Source organism: Hydractinia symbiolongicarpus, chromosome 9 (genome assembly GCF_029227915.1).
Source record: "Hydractinia symbiolongicarpus strain clone_291-10 chromosome 9, HSymV2.1, whole genome shotgun sequence".
Classification (NCBI taxonomy): domain Eukaryota; kingdom Metazoa; phylum Cnidaria; class Hydrozoa; order Anthoathecata; family Hydractiniidae; genus Hydractinia; species Hydractinia symbiolongicarpus.
The window spans coordinates 3,341,553-3,359,951 of NC_079883.1; the positions used below are offsets into that span (position 1 = coordinate 3,341,553).

Genomic DNA, 18,399 nt, shown 5'->3' on the forward strand with positions numbered 1-18,399 from the left:
TCTCACAATTCTTTTAATATGAGACAACAATAGTGTAGAATCTCACATTTACAATAATTATGTTACTAAAAAAATAAAGGATCAAGAAAGATCATTGGCATTCTTTTAATGTTTAAAACCACCAGTTGTTACAAAAATGAAAAAAAAATAATGCTATATACTAAAAATTTTGTGATATATTTTTTTAAGAAAACTTGCAATGATCATTTTCAATGTTAGTAGGCACCCAGCCTAAAGAATTTATTTCTTAAATTAAGGATCCACTCCTGTCAACGGAGATATCCTGTTAATTTTGAACAAAAAATTTTCTATGGCCCATAATTATCTGTTCTCTGACTGTTTGAAACCCTGGTTTTGCATTTTGTAAATAATTCCAGCCCTATGAATTAATGACGGCATTCAGCTTTGCCGTCAAGAAGCCGACGTAAAATTTTGCAGTCACAACTTTTTATGTGAAAGAGGGACCATTGTTGGTTCTGGTAATTAATGTTTTCCTGTATGCAATAAATCACTCACATCACACAAAAGATAATAGTTATAACATGCGTGCACAAAAAGTTTGAACTTTCATGTTAATGTTTGCTTTCGTAAAAACCATTTCTGATCTTCATTTAATCTTTTGAATGTATGTGCTGCTGCTTTATTTTTAGTAGAAAGATAAAGAGTTTATTTTAACACAGGGGGTCGGATAATCCACATGCGGTGTAAAAAGTGTAGGCGTTTTCAGGTGAGCTTGGTGTTTTAAAAAATATTCGCCTGCAAAAAACTGCATGGATCCGAACAATGCCAGAAAAAAGCACCTTCCTTCCAACTGTCTTCCGCATGGTAAGTTACAGGGAATTGCATTTCGGGAATGCTCAGGGCAACTTCGGGAAAGTGCTGGCAGTTTCGGAGGACAACCACCAATTTTATTTGAAAAGTGGCCCGAACCCGCCCTTATATATGCGGGCATTTATGCTCTTATTAATAATGACTACCCTGCTGAAAAATACGGACCTGTAATTTATTTATAAGTATATATCAGGAGACATTTGCTGACGGGAAAAATGTGACTCAGTATATCCATGAATACAAAAATATATTAACCACTCATTTTTTCCACAGAGGGCCTAGCTAGCTATTCGGCAATTCAGTTAAGCTTTGTTGCCATAGTGGAATCACATTTGTGCTACATCCACTATTTTTTAAATTTCGCAGGGTAAAAACAAACCTAGTTCGTAGGGGGAAGAATGCTAAAAAAATACGGAAGTGAAAGATAATTAGCTAACGAAAGGTAAGCACAATAAAAATCTGTCTGGAAATGATGCTTAGCTATCTAGACTTTGCTCCAAAAAATTATCTGTGCTCAAACTTCCTAACATTGTTCTTAAAACTCCAAAAATGTGTCTAGCTCTGCACTCTCTTCACCTAAAATAAGAAAACTTTTTACCTCCAAAAAATTGTTATAACGTCAAACCGAATCGCCGAATAGCTATTTTTATCTATTTATCCGCCACTTTGCAAAGTCAGACCATTTTGCAAACTATGTTGGTTCACATTTTAGACAATTAATGAAAATTATAATAATAATGAACTTCACAAATGGTCTTAAACATACGCTGGTGGTGGACGAGATACTGTGATATAATTCCTCTCTGTCTAATTGCAGGAACCTTAAATCTAGGTCGACAAAAACTAGAGCTAGAAGCTAGCTAGCAAAACTCTCAAATCGTGAAACATCCACATAGAATATATAAAAAAATTTAAGTAAACTATGAAGTCTTGCCGCTCATAGAAAAAAGTTACTGTCATTGCAAAAATTAAAAATATCAAGTAGGAAAAGGACACGTATGATTTGTTTTTGTTTACATCCAACAGCTCGCGCTACCATCTTGTGTGATAATATCTTACTCGTGTACCAAAGGAGATATATCGTCCCATAGTACAAAAGTGTTATGCAAAATACATATTCTGCCCTGTGCGAAAGTTTTAGCAGCAGGGCAATTTAAACAGGTGAATAAAATAATAAAAAAATAATAGACCGTTGTATGGTACAGTCTTTATAAAGAGTAAATCCTTTTTTATTTTAAATAAAATTGGTATGGCTACTTCAAGAAATGCCTCACATGCTGGCTCTTGGTATTCTGGCTGTGGTAAAAATATTTTCTTTTTTTGTTTCACTTTTATTGCGTTGAAACATATAAAACTGAGCAAAAAAATCTGTGTGAACGAAAAAGCATGGAAAAACTGTATGAAAACATAAAAACCTACAGTATTCTTTGCCTTAGTAACTTTAATTTTGAATAGGAACAAAACATAATTTCAGAATGTAAAAACCTGTTTTCATTTTTTTTTTGGAATATTTTTTTTAATTTGATATATTTAATTTAGATATAATGTAGTTTTTTGTCGTCAATAACACTTAATATTAAAAAAACTAATGTTGCTACTTTTTTAAAACTTTTAGTAATAATTCAAAGCAACGTTTAACAGTGCAAACAGAAAAACCCTACTTTCAGGACTTTTCCCTTCACGATAAGATGTAGAAAACAAATTAAATTTCAATACCAAAGAAAAATAAATCTAAAAATCTAACTTTTGACGTTTTTGAAAGATCTAAACACACATTGTGAGAACATTTTTTTTTTGCTATGCGATCTAAAAAAGCTTTTCTATCACCGTTCTTCATTCTTAAATTTTTAAAACGCAATCTAAAAAAGCATTTCTATCGCCGGTTTTCATTCTTTAACTTTTAAAATGCCATCTAAAAAAGCATTTTTATTGCCGCTTTTTGTTCTTAAACTTTTAAAATGCCATCTAAAAAAGCATTTCTATCGCCGGTTTTCCTTCTTAAACTTTTAAAATGCCATCTAAAAAAGCATTTCTATCGGTGCTTTTCGTTCTTAAACTTTTAAAATGCAATCCAACGAAGCTTTTCTATTGGCGCTTTTCTATAATTATTTTGCTGTGTTATAAAGTTGAGAGTATCAAAAAACCTTATGTAGAAAACATTTTTTTAGCTTTTTGTATTAGATCAGAATTCCATTTAATTTTAGAAAAAGAATTGAATTCACATTTGGATGGTTGGTTATCAAGAGTTGATGTAAAAGCACCTTCAACGAGAGCATTAATTGCACCGTAAGTAGTAACAAGAACTTTTTAATTCACAGAAGGCTGGAACTTTTTTTACCCTCTTTGCCCCTCTAAAAAATGACAACAAAAAGTTAGAAAAAGGTAATACTAGGTTGAATATTGATGCTAAAATATACTGTGTTGAATCGTTGGAGTTAAATAACCTTTCCAGGGACTAAACAAGAGATTAGTGTGTGCAAAAATAAGATACATATGTTTTTTTAGCCATGCTGGATATGCTTACTGTGGTGCGTGTGCTGCATATGCTTACAACCAAGTTGATCCAACAAATATGTAAGTTATTTTTCAACATTTTTACGATTTTTATCTATACAATCTTGGTCAAAGTACGAAAAACCATAAATTTCGTATTTCATTGTCTACAATTCTATTCATCTAGAAAGCGTGTGTTTATTCTTGGACCTTCACATCATAAATCTCTACCTGGTTGTGCTGTTACGCAAACACATACTTACGAAACACCTTTATATGATTTAAAAGTCGACTTAGAAGGTATGCTTTGTTGTCAGAAAAGTCAGATGTCAGAATTGTCAGAAATTTTAGCAACCAGAAATTTTTCTGAATTGAATTTTGTGGACAATGTGTTAATTGATCAGATTGAGAAAGTTCACAGGAATTTATTTTTGCAAAGATGATTTTCTGTAATTTAAATATTTTTTTAATGAAAAATTTTTTAATAAATAATTGCACATTCGTTATTTAGTTACGGAAGAGTTATTAGCAACTGGTAAATTCGACAAAATGAGTATTTCTGTAGATGAAGATGAACATAGTATTGAAATGCACTTACCTTATATTGCAAAGGTGATGCAGAGGTAATATACATGTTTGTTCACATTAATATTACTTACCGAGTACAGCCTCACTTCCTAATGCTGCATTTAAAGCTCCCATTTGAGCTAAGAACGTCTTGCACATAAAGCAATTGCTGAACTACACAAGCTACCAGTCAGGAAACATGACTTTGAAAAATAAGGCTTACACAGACTGTTGACGTGTAAAATGTTGAAGCTGGCAGACATATTTTAATTAATTGTGTCCCATGTATATAATTAGGGATAAAATTGAGCGCTGTTAAGTAGCCATAAGTGGACTTTTTTTATTTCTTTATTGTTCACAATAGTTGTATGGTGGTCAAGAGTGTTTCGCTAGGCACTGCTATAGGGTAGTGAAGTAAGTACAATAAGTGGATTTTGAGAAATATGCTTTTTTGTAATTCGTTTTTCAGCAAAAGGAATAATTTTACAGTTGTTCCTGTACTTGTTGGCAGCACCACTCATGAAAAAGAAGCAATGTATGGAAAAATATTTAGCAAATACCTGCAAAACCCAGAGAATTTATTTGTCATATCGTCCGATTTTTGTCATTGGGGAAAGCGATTCCGTTATACTTATTACGATAAATCGAAAGGCGCTATACACAAGTCAATCGAAGATTTAGATAAAACAGTATGTTAAAATCTTTTAACTTCATCTTAAGCGGCTAAACTTTGACGAGTAGAGAATTTGGTGAAATTTGCTAAGAACAATCCTACATTAACTATTTAAGATTTAGAGAAATTCCCCAAATTTAATTTAAGTAAATAATCCCCAAGTTAAATATACGTCAAATTTTCTCCCCTGAAGTATTAAACTAAATAAGTAAAAAATCTTTTAAATAAAGTTCGTATTTTTAGGGTATGAACATAATTGAACAGTTAGATACAGCTGGCTTTTACAAATACCTAGATAGATATTCCAATACAATATGCGGAAGACATCCCATTGGAATCTTTTTAAATGTAAGTTATTTCTTTACATCATTTACGTACTTGAACCTCCTATTCCCAGCTCAATACACACGTCGACCAGTACAAGTATCTACCTTAAGGGAATTAATTTCCGCGAAACACTCGAGTTTTTGTCAATGTCGCGTACATTAGTTCTCGCAAAAATCAATTCCCTTTAGATACATTATTCTTCATCTTTCTTCCTTCTAGGCTGTCAATGATATGAAATCTAGTGTTGCGTCTTTTAAATTTCACAATTATGCTCAAAGCAGTCAATGCAAGAAAAGTGATGACAGTTCTGTTAGTTATGCTGCTGGAACGTTGACGTTGTCATGACGCCTGTTGAAGAAATCTATTTATAAACTGATGTATTTAAATGCTATGAACTGACGATTAAAAAAAAAACGATTATCCTTACATTTATGAGGAATAATTTTCTCGAAGTTTAGCCCATGTTTAAACAGCTCTCTCTGGGGGTATGCCAGTTACATTTTTTTTAAACAATAGGTTTTTTCAAACATTTTTTATAACAACACGCTAAAAGCCTCTGTGCAACCTACCGGTTTTGCAGTTAAGAAGATTTGAGGAATTTTAAACCGTTTTTGAGGTGGAAACTACGTTTAAGGATATTTCCATATTTTTTCACATGAATTACGAATGTTTAGGGAGATTTTAAAGGTTAAGAACAGTTATGTGATGGATAACATCAATACAGACAGAAATAACTTCTTCTCCTTCCGTGGGGTTAACCTGTATACTATACCTGCATACCTGTATTATATAACCTGTGTATTGAGACCACCTAATACTAAATTCATTAAAATCACTCAACGTCAGGTCAACCACCCAGTTTAAAATCAAATGGTTGATAACAACATCAAAAAAATCTCTTAAACTGTACATCTAATCTCGTCCCATCGGCTTTCTAATAAAAGTTTTCTAATAAAAGCGAACAAATCATTTTATAAATTAGTTACTATTTTCATCAGCATAGTTAATAGTCCACACAGTAGAACCAGTAGCTAAACATATTTCTTAAAATCTTTTTTCCAGCTCCTGTCTTTTCAAAGGGATTCTCTATAAATGATATTTTTGTATGTTGTAGAAGATGAAAAGTTAACTTAACCTTATTACATTTTAAGATAAAACTATCAACAGCAAAATTTCCATACCAAATCAACACATGTGGACCAAATCTACAAGGTCTATTCTTTATTTCTTTTTTTTTAATTTTTTTTATCCTTATAAAAGATCCCAGCAAAAATTTAAAATTCATAAATCATAGGTAAGGTTTTCAAAACACAGTTACTTCGAAATTTAGTTTTCAGGATAATTAATTCCTGAGACCAAGATATAAAGGTTTTGATTACAGCAAAATTCATTTAAAGGAAGGTTGAAAACTTTTAAACTAATCAACAAAAATATACACCTACTACGGTGGAAAATATTTGGGAAATCGTCCGTTTTTAGCCCTTTCTCGAAACAGGAAAACACCATCACTTCGCAGTTTTACTTTAGCAGGAGTGTAATCTTAGTAACCAATATCAAAAACGCACTAGCTGCACTTTCCACAATGTCTGCATTATAAAACATCTACTTTACTACCCAGAAACATCCAAAATATGGTTTATTTTTTGATTTTAGCAGCCTTTGAGATTTCGGACCTAATCAAATATCGTAAGTCTTAGGTCTGCTGTGAGCATACTTGCCAAGTTCGCAGTGTGTCACTCTCTAAAATTCCACACTTTTCCCTGATATATTACGTCCAGTGGTGTTGCGCGGAATTACTAATTCTTCTCTCGTATAAAAAAAACTCCTTGTCGAATAAGCGTCAAGATTGTATTAAACAATACCAGTATCAAAACAATACTAAAAAGTGCGGGTTATCCATTCTCATCCCAAGCTCTTTGAGATACCTACTTTCCGGGTTTATCTCACAGAGCTCTGGGGTCGAGAAAGTGATTTATTTTTAATGTTCAAGCTTCACATGAACCTCGATCCCAGAATCTGCTATAGTTTTTGTATATCTGACGGCGATATGACGGATCAATAAACGTAGCGCTGGCGAGAAACCTAAAGACCTGGGGGCGAGATTGGCTTTTCAACTTTCTACAGTTCAAATATTGCTAAAAATTGAAAATATTTCGACTTTTAATGAAAAAAAATACACATTGTTGCTCACACCCAATATTGCTAATACTAAAGTTTTCCTTAGTAAAGTTGGATATATACTGCAATCCTGGACATAATATTATTGGAAAAGGCCGATTTTTGGCTATTTCTCGAACTGGCCAAATGGAATCGCCTTGTCAAAGTTCTGCAGCCGGTAGGCTGCAAAAGCTTCGCTTTGGGAGTTGTGTAGGCCAGCTAAATAGCGTCGAAAATGCGCTACTGGCAGTTTCTGCCATGTCCGCATTTCGGAACAATCCACAAGACGGCCCGCTAAGGTGATAAAATTCGGGGAAACGGGTGTGCTTACGTCAGCAAAAATTAGTTCGTTTTCGATCATTGACAAGTGAACTTTGACACGTTCGTAATGACTTTGTCTTTTGTAGAAACAGTGTTTATAACTGCTTGTGGGACGAACTGTGAAATTCGGCCCGCTTTTCCAATAAATTAAGTCCGGGATTGTAGTTGCTTATAAATACAAACACGTGAATACGGGAATAGAGAAAAGTCGATCATATGAAGATATTTCCTTCATCTACATGAATATAAATACAGCTATATAAAAAAAGATTACGAAAATGTCAATCACCGCAATAAAACGTTCCCCACAAAATACTCGAGAAAAAGAAATTTATTAAAAAACTTTGTTACATTCCTGTTTGCCAAATGCGCTATTATTTTAAGTCTTATAGATTAAAAATAGATTAAATGATTATATTTATAAATATCTAAAGTCTTGCTTTGGAGAATCCTGTCTTTAATTTGGATGACGCAAATCGAACTAAACAGAAAATTAGTTAAAACACAGAAAAAGGTTTTAAAGTATAGAAATTAGCAGAGAAAAAGAAAACAACATACCAAGTGTCCGTTTAGTGATTTGCAATTTCTCTGAGTTTACATCATTTATTAAGTTTTCAAAATTTTCGCTAAATAAATAAAAAAATACGTAAATATTGATAAAGGCCGTTAAAAATGTATTTTTGCGGAAGGAATGGGTTGCATGAATATATTCTTGCGTAATATATGTTATTAGTTTGGCCTTATAATTTTTTAATATTTTAACCTATCAGCAAAATAAAAAACATAAATACATTTATTACTAACAAATTCATGTTAATTACTATCGCCTAAAAAAGGTAACTTGTGTCGCCACAGAAGCTTTTTGTTGCTCACAACATTTTTTGTTACTCACAACATTTTTTGTTACTCATAACATTATTTTTGTTGCCAGTAACAAGATACAAAATCAAATCCATTTGATTTGGTTTTGCATCTTGTTACTGGCAACAAAAATAATGTCTGTAACAAAAACATGTTACCAGCAACCAGAAAACGTTACGCGTAAGAATATTCTCCGCCATTTGCTGCAACAATTCTGATGCAACACTTTTACGACCAATCACAATGCTGCAATTTTGCTGAATATTTTTTGCTTAATGATGTTTCATTTGCACAGATGTAGTGATACATTAAAATTTCCGGGCGATAGTAAATATTAAATTTGTTACCCCCATTTAGGGTCCTGTACATCGCGAAATTAAAATCTCTTTTCCCTTACAAATTTAATACAATTTTGAAATTCTAAACTCGGAAAATATTAATTAGGCAAAATTTTGACATGTTCACCGCAAAAAAAATCCACGAAATTTAAATAGATACTAAAGAAAATGGATCACCTACTTTTTAACAGTCAAAAGCAAACGATTTTTGCAAAGAGATGTCACAGCATTTGATAACATGTTCAAAGAGAGACACTCATACGTGTCCAGGTGAGCTGAAACGAAGATGTAGGGAAAACAAATAAATCAATAATTGCAAGCATCGTCCAACTAACAGTACCTGTTCCGGAGACAATATCATCCTGGTATATCTACCATATTAAATTTACAAGACTTCCCTTGATAGTATATACCGATAAATCAGTGGGCTTGTTAGAAACAGATATCTTGTTTCACAAAAAACATGACTTTCAACCAGAAGGCTTATTTAGGTGAATCTTTACCATGACACATCCGCATTTCACCCCGATCGGACCTCTGATCACGATGGACGAGTATAATCCATGTAAGTCATGGGAGCCGCAGACGAAGCCACTCTGGGGCTCTCAGTTCTGAGGACTGCGGATCGAATCCCGCTCGCTTTCAGGTAGTATGTTACTGATGAGCAAAGTAGTTCTTCTTCAATATGAGACGGCTTATAATTTCTTATCTCGAAAATAATATCGTAAAGAGATGACAAAAAAAACTTACTATTTTTTATAACTGAAGCTGCAAGAAGTTGTAACGACGTCGTCATGGTTTTTAAGGAGACTGGGTAATCGAATGAATTTGTTAAAATGGATTCGATGACAATCTACAAAATAAACATTAACACGTAATCTTGGTGTTGAGGAGAAGCCGGATATTTTCTTTAATACAATAGTTTACGCCATAATACCTCTTTTCTGCATAACTTTTGGTGCAGATTTTAGAAACACTGTTCATTTCTACTTTACTAGTTTTAAATCTTTAAAAAAATGAAGGGCGCTATACCTCAGGCGTTTGTTAATTTTTTTAAACAAAATTTTCCCAAAAATTTTTTAACGAAATAAAACACAACTCCATACCTTATGCTATACATTCAAAGATAAAATGATAGAACCGATAGTAGCCCCAAATGGGAGATTTTTATGTGGTTATTTACCGCCATTAAAGGGTGTTAATAAACTGAAGTCGTCAGTTTTTCATTTTCATTTCAAAATAAAAGGGGGTGGGATGATTTGATATAGCATATGTGTTAATAAACTAAATGGGTGGCAAAATTTCCTGAAATGCTGCCTCCCCTAAAATTACGTTACGAATAGAAATGTAACCCTCGTATTTGCTAATTGAACTTCGTGGTAATAATATTGGCAAGTGATTCTTTTGCGCGAGTACGCACTACCTACTCGTCCGATTAGATATCACACAATCCCTGTTTCAACTAAGACACGAATATGTAATTTTTTTGTGATCGCTAAACAACAAGAGCTAAAAAAATGAACTTAAGTTATGCAAGCGTAAAGAATTAGGCACTAAGTTAGGTACTCTCTTCACGTAACATTGAAGAAAGAAGAAGCAAGAGAAACATTTATCAAAACTTCTTACATTTAACTCTAAACGAAGTCTAGCATCGACTACATCGCTTTTGTATAAGAAGATAGTCTCCATTGTTAGATCTTTTAAGCACAGTGATTTTTATATAGAATATTTTGTAACACAATAGTTTTAATAAGGTTTTTACGTACCAGGTAAGCATCGATAAAAGGTTGTAACAACGCTAAAAGAAATGTAATTTCGTCTGTCTTTACTTCGTTTAATTGGAATGAACTTCTAATGATATTTAATTGGGTGAGTGTGTCCATTGTTTCCGTAAAACTCTAAAACATTTACAAGTTCGTTAAACACCAATTTCACTGTTACAAACAAACAAACACAAACAAACAAACAAAAAAAGGAAACACATGGCATTCTTATATCGTAGCTACGGTAAACCCAACACTAACCTGCTTCACGGTCACATCTGGATCAAATATAAATTCAATTTTAAATAATTCACATAAAAATACAAATAAACGGTTAATTTCTTCTTCTTGTTGACCAACATTGAGTGAATGTAGAAATATGGCAGGCAATAAGCAACTGTGCATGAGTTTGTTACGCTGACGTGAGATGTAAATATACCCAAGAGACTTCGATATCAAGTCTGACTCTGAACCAAATGTTTTATATAAGTTTGTCTGTTTCATACTCTCATCAGTCAAAGTGGAATAACAATATTTCACATGTTCGTCGGAATCAATGCTTAATACAAGGTCGGACATTTCTACTGCTTTCTGAACCTTTACTTTGTTCGTCAGTATGTCTGCAAAATAAAACGAGTATTCGAAAGACGTAAATATATTATTTGTTTCTTTAACAAGCCGAAGTTGAATTTTAACTAATCCTTGTTAGTCGATTTACGAAATTATCTATATTGTCCTGCTACGATTGGTGTTGCGGTGATATTATTGGAACATTGTATATGATAAAAACAAGAGAAAATAAACTACTTTCAACACTTTTTATAAACAATGCCAAATGTAAACAATCGCCCTAAAAAATTGCTAAAAGATTTGCACAGGGCAAATAAATAGATATATTATAATACCCGTATACGCCTGTCTGTCTGTCACGCAAAATGGTAACCGCTAGGGACACAAAATGCGGTAAATAAAGTACGGGCGAGCCCGTGGATTTATCTACGGCCACCGACTAGTAACAAACAATTTCCATGATGCAAGTTTAAATTCTAAGCATAGTTTTTCAGAGATTAAACCACAACTTTAACTTAAAGTGGCACGGAGAATTTTGGCAGAAGCTGTTTTTTTTACTTATGATTTGAAACACTTTTGACTTATTGTAAAATACTTTGGGAATTAACAATCCGCTCGTTTTTTCCTTAGTAGCTAAACAGTGTTTGGGGCAAAAAAGAAATTGTGTATATAAAAAGTGCTTTCAATTAAGCGGTTTTAAAGAAACACCTCACCTTCAAAATCAAGCATTTTACAACCAAACCTTCGTAACATGCTACCAATTTTATCTACTTGATATGATATATCAGCTAAACAAAAATTCTTTTTAATCAGAATTACAAACAAACAATTTTTAAAATGCTAGACAAAAGATAAAATTATCATAACGGTGCATAAAACAAGTAGATAACGAATGTTGAAAAGATACGTTTAAAACAAACCTACCTAATTTCATACTCTCACCATTTTTATGTAATAAGAGAGTTGCGACAACACATCTAGGATATATCACCATATTGGATTGTTGCGTATGTATCAACTTCTCACCAAAATATTTCGCAATTTGCATTTCTTGGGCTTCTCTTCCGAATATCTTCAAATGTCTTTCACATCTATTAGTGATAAGGACAAATTATTAACGTAAAAAAAATTATGATCCAAATAAATTCTGTTTCACAATAGTCTAAGCTGTCAGGGCAAACCTGATTGTCATACTTACCTTGGTATATTTACATAATCCATACCATTAATTTTGCCAAGACAGTATTCTCGTAAAGACATGACTTCACCAAAGTGAACAGACACTGTACCAAAGTCAGATTTCAAGATAGAACGAGCTTTCAAAAGTCCCTAAAGAAAATTTTTTGTTGATAAATTCATTTGCTAGATAAACTTGAGAAATGTACTTCTTTAAGTATGTTTGAGAACTACTACACCACATATACTGTAACGAAGGGGCTGCTAAAGACATTTCTCTACCTCCGCTGCAATATTTGTGATGTTTGTGACCCCTTAACATAACGAAAGTAAAAGAACCCTAGAATAGTGTGCGAAAAGAAATGACCTAAAAAGTATTTCTAAAAAATATTCTCACCGGTAAGGATATCTAAAAGACTTACTGACAACGACTCCTTTGGTTTAGGTAAACCAAGTAACTCAAACATATACAGTTGTTCCTCCGTAATCTTCTCAAAGCTGATACTCATCGGAATAAATGAAACATCTTGCACATAACCATGAAAGAAACTTTCCAACACCATTGACAGCAGTCCTATAAAAAGTAATTGTCTGTTTAAAAAGAGAACTGGGCAGAAGGGTATTTCCTTGTGACTAAAATAGGTGACGTCATAAGTGACGCTTAAAATCTTTCTTTAAAATGACGTTAAATGACGTACAAATCTATCCTTAAAATGACGTCAAATAACGTACTCTTTGCTTTTTTACAAAGCACGGAGAACGAAGTGGTCGTATACGACAGATAAATATTATATTTGTGTAAAATGCATAAAAACAAAGATAAGCCGAGAGTTATTGATGGCGTTCGTGTAAGTTATGGAGAATCAAACGTGTCTGCTGCTACAAGAGAACGAATGATGGCTCCAATTGAAGTTGACAAGAAGAAAAGGAAAGGAAAAAATAAATTGCAAAAATTAAAAGCTATGACACCTGAGCAAGCCGGTCGATACTTCAGTAGCGAAGTTCAAGTTCGACACTACATCAAGAAGAAAGAAAAAGCTGACATTGATATTGCTAGCCAATTTTTTAACTTTCCGAAGGATGTTGCAATCAACATTCCTAACAGAGAAGAAGCTGATGGTAAATTAGTAAGATCCCCCAACACCAGAGAGAACGGAACCTTGGAAAAAGGACCAGCAAAGGCTACTGAAAAGAAACAAAAACAAACCAGATCGCGACGCAAAGGACCAGCTGCTGCAGACATTCCAATGACACCGCTTGGAAAGAAAACCAATTTATTTGACCAAAAAAAGAAGTTTTACCCACATTTAACACTGACAAAGAATAAAAAGAACTGGGTACCACCACCGCCACCACCACCATCACTCTCAACCACAACCAAAACCGCGTCAAAGCCATCAGTACGTGATGCCAGCACGAGCTATACAACTCCAGCCAAGATGATCCACAGCATTCGAGCACCTTGCTTTCACGCGAACCGACTCCACTCTGATCCTGCATCTTCAAAGGATGTAATATCATCAACCTACCATCATAACAACCAAAACTTTAAAAACGCAGAAACAAACACAGATATCAAGGTAAACACATCCGAAAGAGAAGATAAACCTACTCAACAACCCACTTACGCCTACGTGGTATCACACAAAGAGTTGAAGCTACATATACGACTTGGCGTTCCACAGGAAAGTTGTTACGAGATTGCAAAGCAAAACGACCTTAAAATGACACTGCGACGAAAGAGAAAGAGATCAATGGATAATGTTGACGACGGTGGATATACGACTTTAGTTGCAAAAAGCCCTCGTAATACACCATTACCAAAAACATCAACACTGGTTCCAACAAGTCCTCTCAATACGCCATTACCATCCAAATTTGGTGTATTAAGTCCGCTTAATACACCACTGCCACCAAAGATTGCTCGATTACATTAGAGCAATCACTACATCGCGGTTTATCATCTCCGCGCTGGAACAAAGAGGAGAACGAATAACATCTTTTTTTTGAGCTGTATCCTGAAGCTTACGCTTTGGGAAACGCAACGTCTACAAAGAACAGTGGTAGAAACATATTGAAAGAGTGCGAGAAAGAGAAGAACGAATAACATCTTGTTTTTGAGCTGTGACCCTTAGTTTAGGCTTTGGGAAACACAACTTCTACAAAGGACAGTGGTAGAAACATATTGAGCGATTACGAGAAAGAGGAGAACGAATAACATCTTGTTTGTGAGCTGTATCTTTAAGCTTAGGCTTTGGGAAACGCAACGTCTACAAAGAACAGTGGTAGAAACATATTGAAAGAGTGCGAGAAAGAGAAGAACGAATAACATCTTGTTTTTGAGCTGTGACCCTTAGTTTAGGCTTTGGGAAACAGAACTTCTACAAAGAACAGTGGTAGAAACATATTGAAAGAGTATGAGAAAGAGGAGAACGAAAAACATCTTGTTTTTGAGCTGTGACCCTTAGTTTAGGCTTTGGGAAACGCAACGTCCACAAAGAACAGTGGTAGAAACATATTGAAAGAGTGCGAGAAAGAGAAGAACGAAAAACATCTTGTTTGTGAGCTGTGTCCCTTAGTTTAGGCTTTGGGAAACACAACGTCCACAAAGAACAGTGGTAGAAACATATTGAGCGATTACGAGAAAGAGGAGAACGAATAACATCTTGTTTGTGAGCTGTGTCCTTAAGCTTATGTTTTCGGAAACGCAACGTCCACAAAGGACAGTGGTAGAAACATATTGAAAGAGTGCGAGAAAGAGAAGAACGAAAAACATCTTGTTTTTGAGGTGTGTCCTTAAGCTTATGTTTTCGGAAACGCAACGTCCACAAAGGACAGTGGTAGAAACATATTGAAAGAGTATGAGAAAGAGAAGAACGAAAAACATCTTGTTTTTGAGGTGTGTCCTTAAGCTTATGTTTTCGGAAACGCAACGTCCACAAAGGACAGTGGTAGAAACATATTGAAAGAGTATGAGAAAGAGGAGAACGAATAACATCTTGTTTTTGAGCTGTGACCCTTAGCTTAGGCTTTGGGAAACGCAACTTCTACAAAGAACAGTGGTAGAAACATATTGAAAGAGTATGAGAAAGAGGAGAACGAATAGAGATATTTTTAGACACATATAGAGTAAAACAAAAATGATAATAAACACTGAGATTAACTATGCTGGTTAAATTTTTATTCTTTTATTTCTATCCGTTTCCTCGTTTGGTTAACTTGATAAAAATATACTAACATACCAACTTTGGGTTGTAAAGCTTTAGCACTTCTACTTCTCGTTCCCTCTGGAAAGAACTCGATTGGTCTTTCTCCGGAACACAACACTTGCTGCGTATATTCTGTAAATATACTGCGATAGAAGCTATCCGAAGCAAACGAGCGACGCATATAAAAAGCTCCTGAACCACGCAGTAGATGGTTGACAACTGCCATGCTCAAGAAGTCTGAATATAAAAAAATGGTTTCCTGATTAAGTAGTCAAAATTTACAAATCTGTTGCTTACTCTGTTAAAAATAAAGATAAAAGAGCATTCAATAGCAATAGGAAAATCACACAGGAAAATAGGCTTCAACTGTATTTCACATTTAATTTCAAAAACTGCGAAATTGTTTGGAAATTTACCATGTATTTACAAACTTGAATTTGCAATTTTCAAACAAAGACAAGCATTTACAATCTGTTAATTCGCATTTCACCTTATTTCTAGATCTTTTGCAATGTTCCTGAAAATCAGCATAAAATTCGCTTTTGACATATGATATGAAGAAAACAATATATATTTTGAAATCTTTAATTTTAAAATATCAATAAACAAATGCACAAATTCGCCAATTTTTTATTTCGCATTTTGCACAAATTTCCTATTCACAAACTTGAATTCTGTGATCTTTTTTCCGCCAGTAATTTCATTCAATGCACTTTTAATTGTGCTCTTAGCAAATAAAAAACACTCTACAATCACTTACAACAAAAATTAAAAAAATACATTGATCAGTGTACTCACCTTGACCACTAACAATAGCAGGTAATGGCAAATCCATAGCAAAACATATATAAGACGCCAGTAGGAAGTCAAAGTAACTGTTGTGCGTAGGAACAAGTACAATTGGAGTATGCTTCACACACTTACGAAACTAAAATAAAGAAGAAAAAAAACATGTTTCACAATTGCGGTGCGATCACATACTTATGTTGAATAAAAATTAGGAGAGGAAAATTTATACAAGTATATAAACAAAAAAAACAAAGTAAACAAAGATATATTTTCGTAGAGTTGATTCTAGAAAAATAAAATTTAAAATCTTATTAAGGCCTAAGAAATAAAAGTAAACAAGGGGATTCTCACTAAAAAGATGTATCTCTTACCGTTTCAAGTCCTTTTTTATTGACCAACACATGTCGAAAGAGGGTTCGAATAATTTTCATCAGTACCAACGCCATTAAACGGATTGTCGAGATACTGAACGCATGCGAGATTTCATCAATAATGTCGGATGCTTGTGTGTAGGCAGTGTTTAAATCAACTTCTTTCTCTTGTTTATACTGCAATGATAATATAGTACATTACTGTTGACTGATTTTGATAAGAATTTTACAAAATCACATAAATTCCTTCCTGTTTTTGGTAATTTTTAAATCTCTATACATTAACAGGAAAACATTTGGCATCATGACAAACGTACCCTACGCTGAGACAACAGAGAGTTGTATAAAGTAATGCGTAAATTTAATAATAGCTCGAATGATGTTCTCCATGGCACTTATGTTATGTCTGACGCTTTGAGAGATTAGAGAATATATTTGAATATTTCTGTTTTATAAGGTACTATACACATTTTTAGTGTTCGCATACATAGTTACGTAAAACACACATTTGACTTTATGAAATTATCCTTATGATTAATGCTGAACTGACAAACGAACATACATTGTGATAAATGTTTATAGCAATTAGGGAGGCAATACAACAAATACCGTAAAGGCTAAATTAAGCGCCCACCTCAAATAAGCGCCCTCTTCAAATAAGCGCCCTCTTCAAATAAGCGCCCACCCCAAATAAGCGCCTCGAAAAGCAACCACTCTTCCTTTTAAAAAAGTGTCCAGCCGTGGTTATTTGAATATATTACTAATATTACTAGAGCAAAAGGGCTGCTTATTCAAATATTTCGGAAATTAGAAATAAAAACATTTCATTAAAAAAAGCTTTCTTCTCAAAATCATCTACGGCATAAAATTTAATGTCAAAAAATTATATCTATTTTCTTGTTTAAGCAGTTCGCTATTATTTCATTGATATAGAGAAAATCTAACCATAACATTTACCATAAGGTATAAATGCATTTACGGATATGTTATTTATACTGTTATATATGTTCTTTGTTTTTCTATTTTGCGCCTCTAATGGTTTACTAAAAAAGAAAGCTTTAACATACCATAAAATAGGAGAGCACCCTTCTCGATTTACCGCCTCTCTTGAATAAGCAGTCACCTTATAAGTCAAAATTTTAAATAAGCCCTGGGGTTTCTTAATCAAGTATTTATGATGGAGAAAGAGAGAAAAAAGAATAAGTAACTATTTACCTTCTCAATAGCATCTTTGATGCGATGAGCTTTCAACACACTTTCCTTGATCTTTTGTCTATTATATTCGCCAGCAAACATGTACTTTGGGCACTCATATTTTCGAAACGCCCACAACACATCAAACTGGTGTGTATCTGTTATGTCAATCCAATCCTCTCGACTTGTCATTATCTGACAACCAAAATTTTAATTATATCTGAAAATATTTCGAATGTTATGGATAATAATTAAATCAAATCTTGAATTAAAAAGCAACAAGAAAACGGTCAGTGAAACGTGGATTATAGGAGAAGTATTCCCTACTCAGGTAGGTCTTTTGAGGGCTCTGTACCCTCTTACAGTAACGAAGGAAACATATTGCCACAAAACTTAGCAATACATTGGAGATAAAAAAGTTTGGATGACCTCATTCAGTCCAAGATAATGACTCGACTAGATTCCTGAGAACATATAAAAAAATGTTACCAGCTTCCTCTATTTTGTCTACAAAGCCACAGGACGGGAAACGTTAAGAAAATTTAGCCCCACCTATTAAATATAATGGGTTACTACAACCCTGGACATAATATTTGTGGAAATGACAGATTTTTGGAATATTTCTTAAAACGACCGAACAACATGGCAAGTACTTTCCAGAAGTAGGTTCACAAAGCTCTGCTTTAACTAATATTTACACAAAGTATAACCAACATCAAAAACTACACTTTCCAAAACGTCCACGTTATAAAAATCCGT

At 33.7% G+C, this 18,399-nt stretch overlaps 2 protein-coding genes across 2 annotated transcripts; one reads left to right on the forward strand and one right to left on the reverse strand.

The window, feature by feature from the left end:
• Nucleotides 1-1,973: 1,973 nt before the first annotated feature.
• On the forward strand, nt 1,974-5,319 carry LOC130656624 (protein MEMO1-like). The gene is made up of 8 exons (XM_057459516.1): nt 1,974-2,132; nt 3,036-3,117; nt 3,337-3,405; nt 3,512-3,624; nt 3,836-3,947; nt 4,361-4,580; nt 4,808-4,912; nt 5,111-5,319. Exons 1-8 carry the CDS (start codon nt 2,081-2,083, stop codon nt 5,234-5,236), a joined length of 879 nt encoding a protein of 292 aa, XP_057315499.1. The 5' UTR covers nt 1,974-2,080; the 3' UTR covers nt 5,237-5,319.
• Nucleotides 5,320-6,717: 1,398 nt separating this feature from the next.
• On the reverse strand, nt 6,718-17,882 carry LOC130656622 (dihydroxyacetone phosphate acyltransferase-like). The gene is made up of 14 exons (XM_057459512.1): nt 17,662-17,882; nt 16,447-16,623; nt 16,085-16,214; nt 15,320-15,523; nt 12,500-12,651; nt 12,100-12,230; nt 11,826-11,992; nt 11,615-11,689; nt 10,593-10,951; nt 10,335-10,466; nt 9,319-9,421; nt 8,750-8,843; nt 7,928-7,995; nt 6,718-7,850 (listed from the first exon to the last, which is right to left on the reverse strand). Exons 1-14 carry the CDS (start codon nt 17,830-17,832, stop codon nt 7,798-7,800), a joined length of 2,016 nt encoding a protein of 671 aa, XP_057315495.1. The 5' UTR covers nt 17,833-17,882; the 3' UTR covers nt 6,718-7,797.
• Between the last annotated feature and the right edge of the window lie 517 nt (nt 17,883-18,399).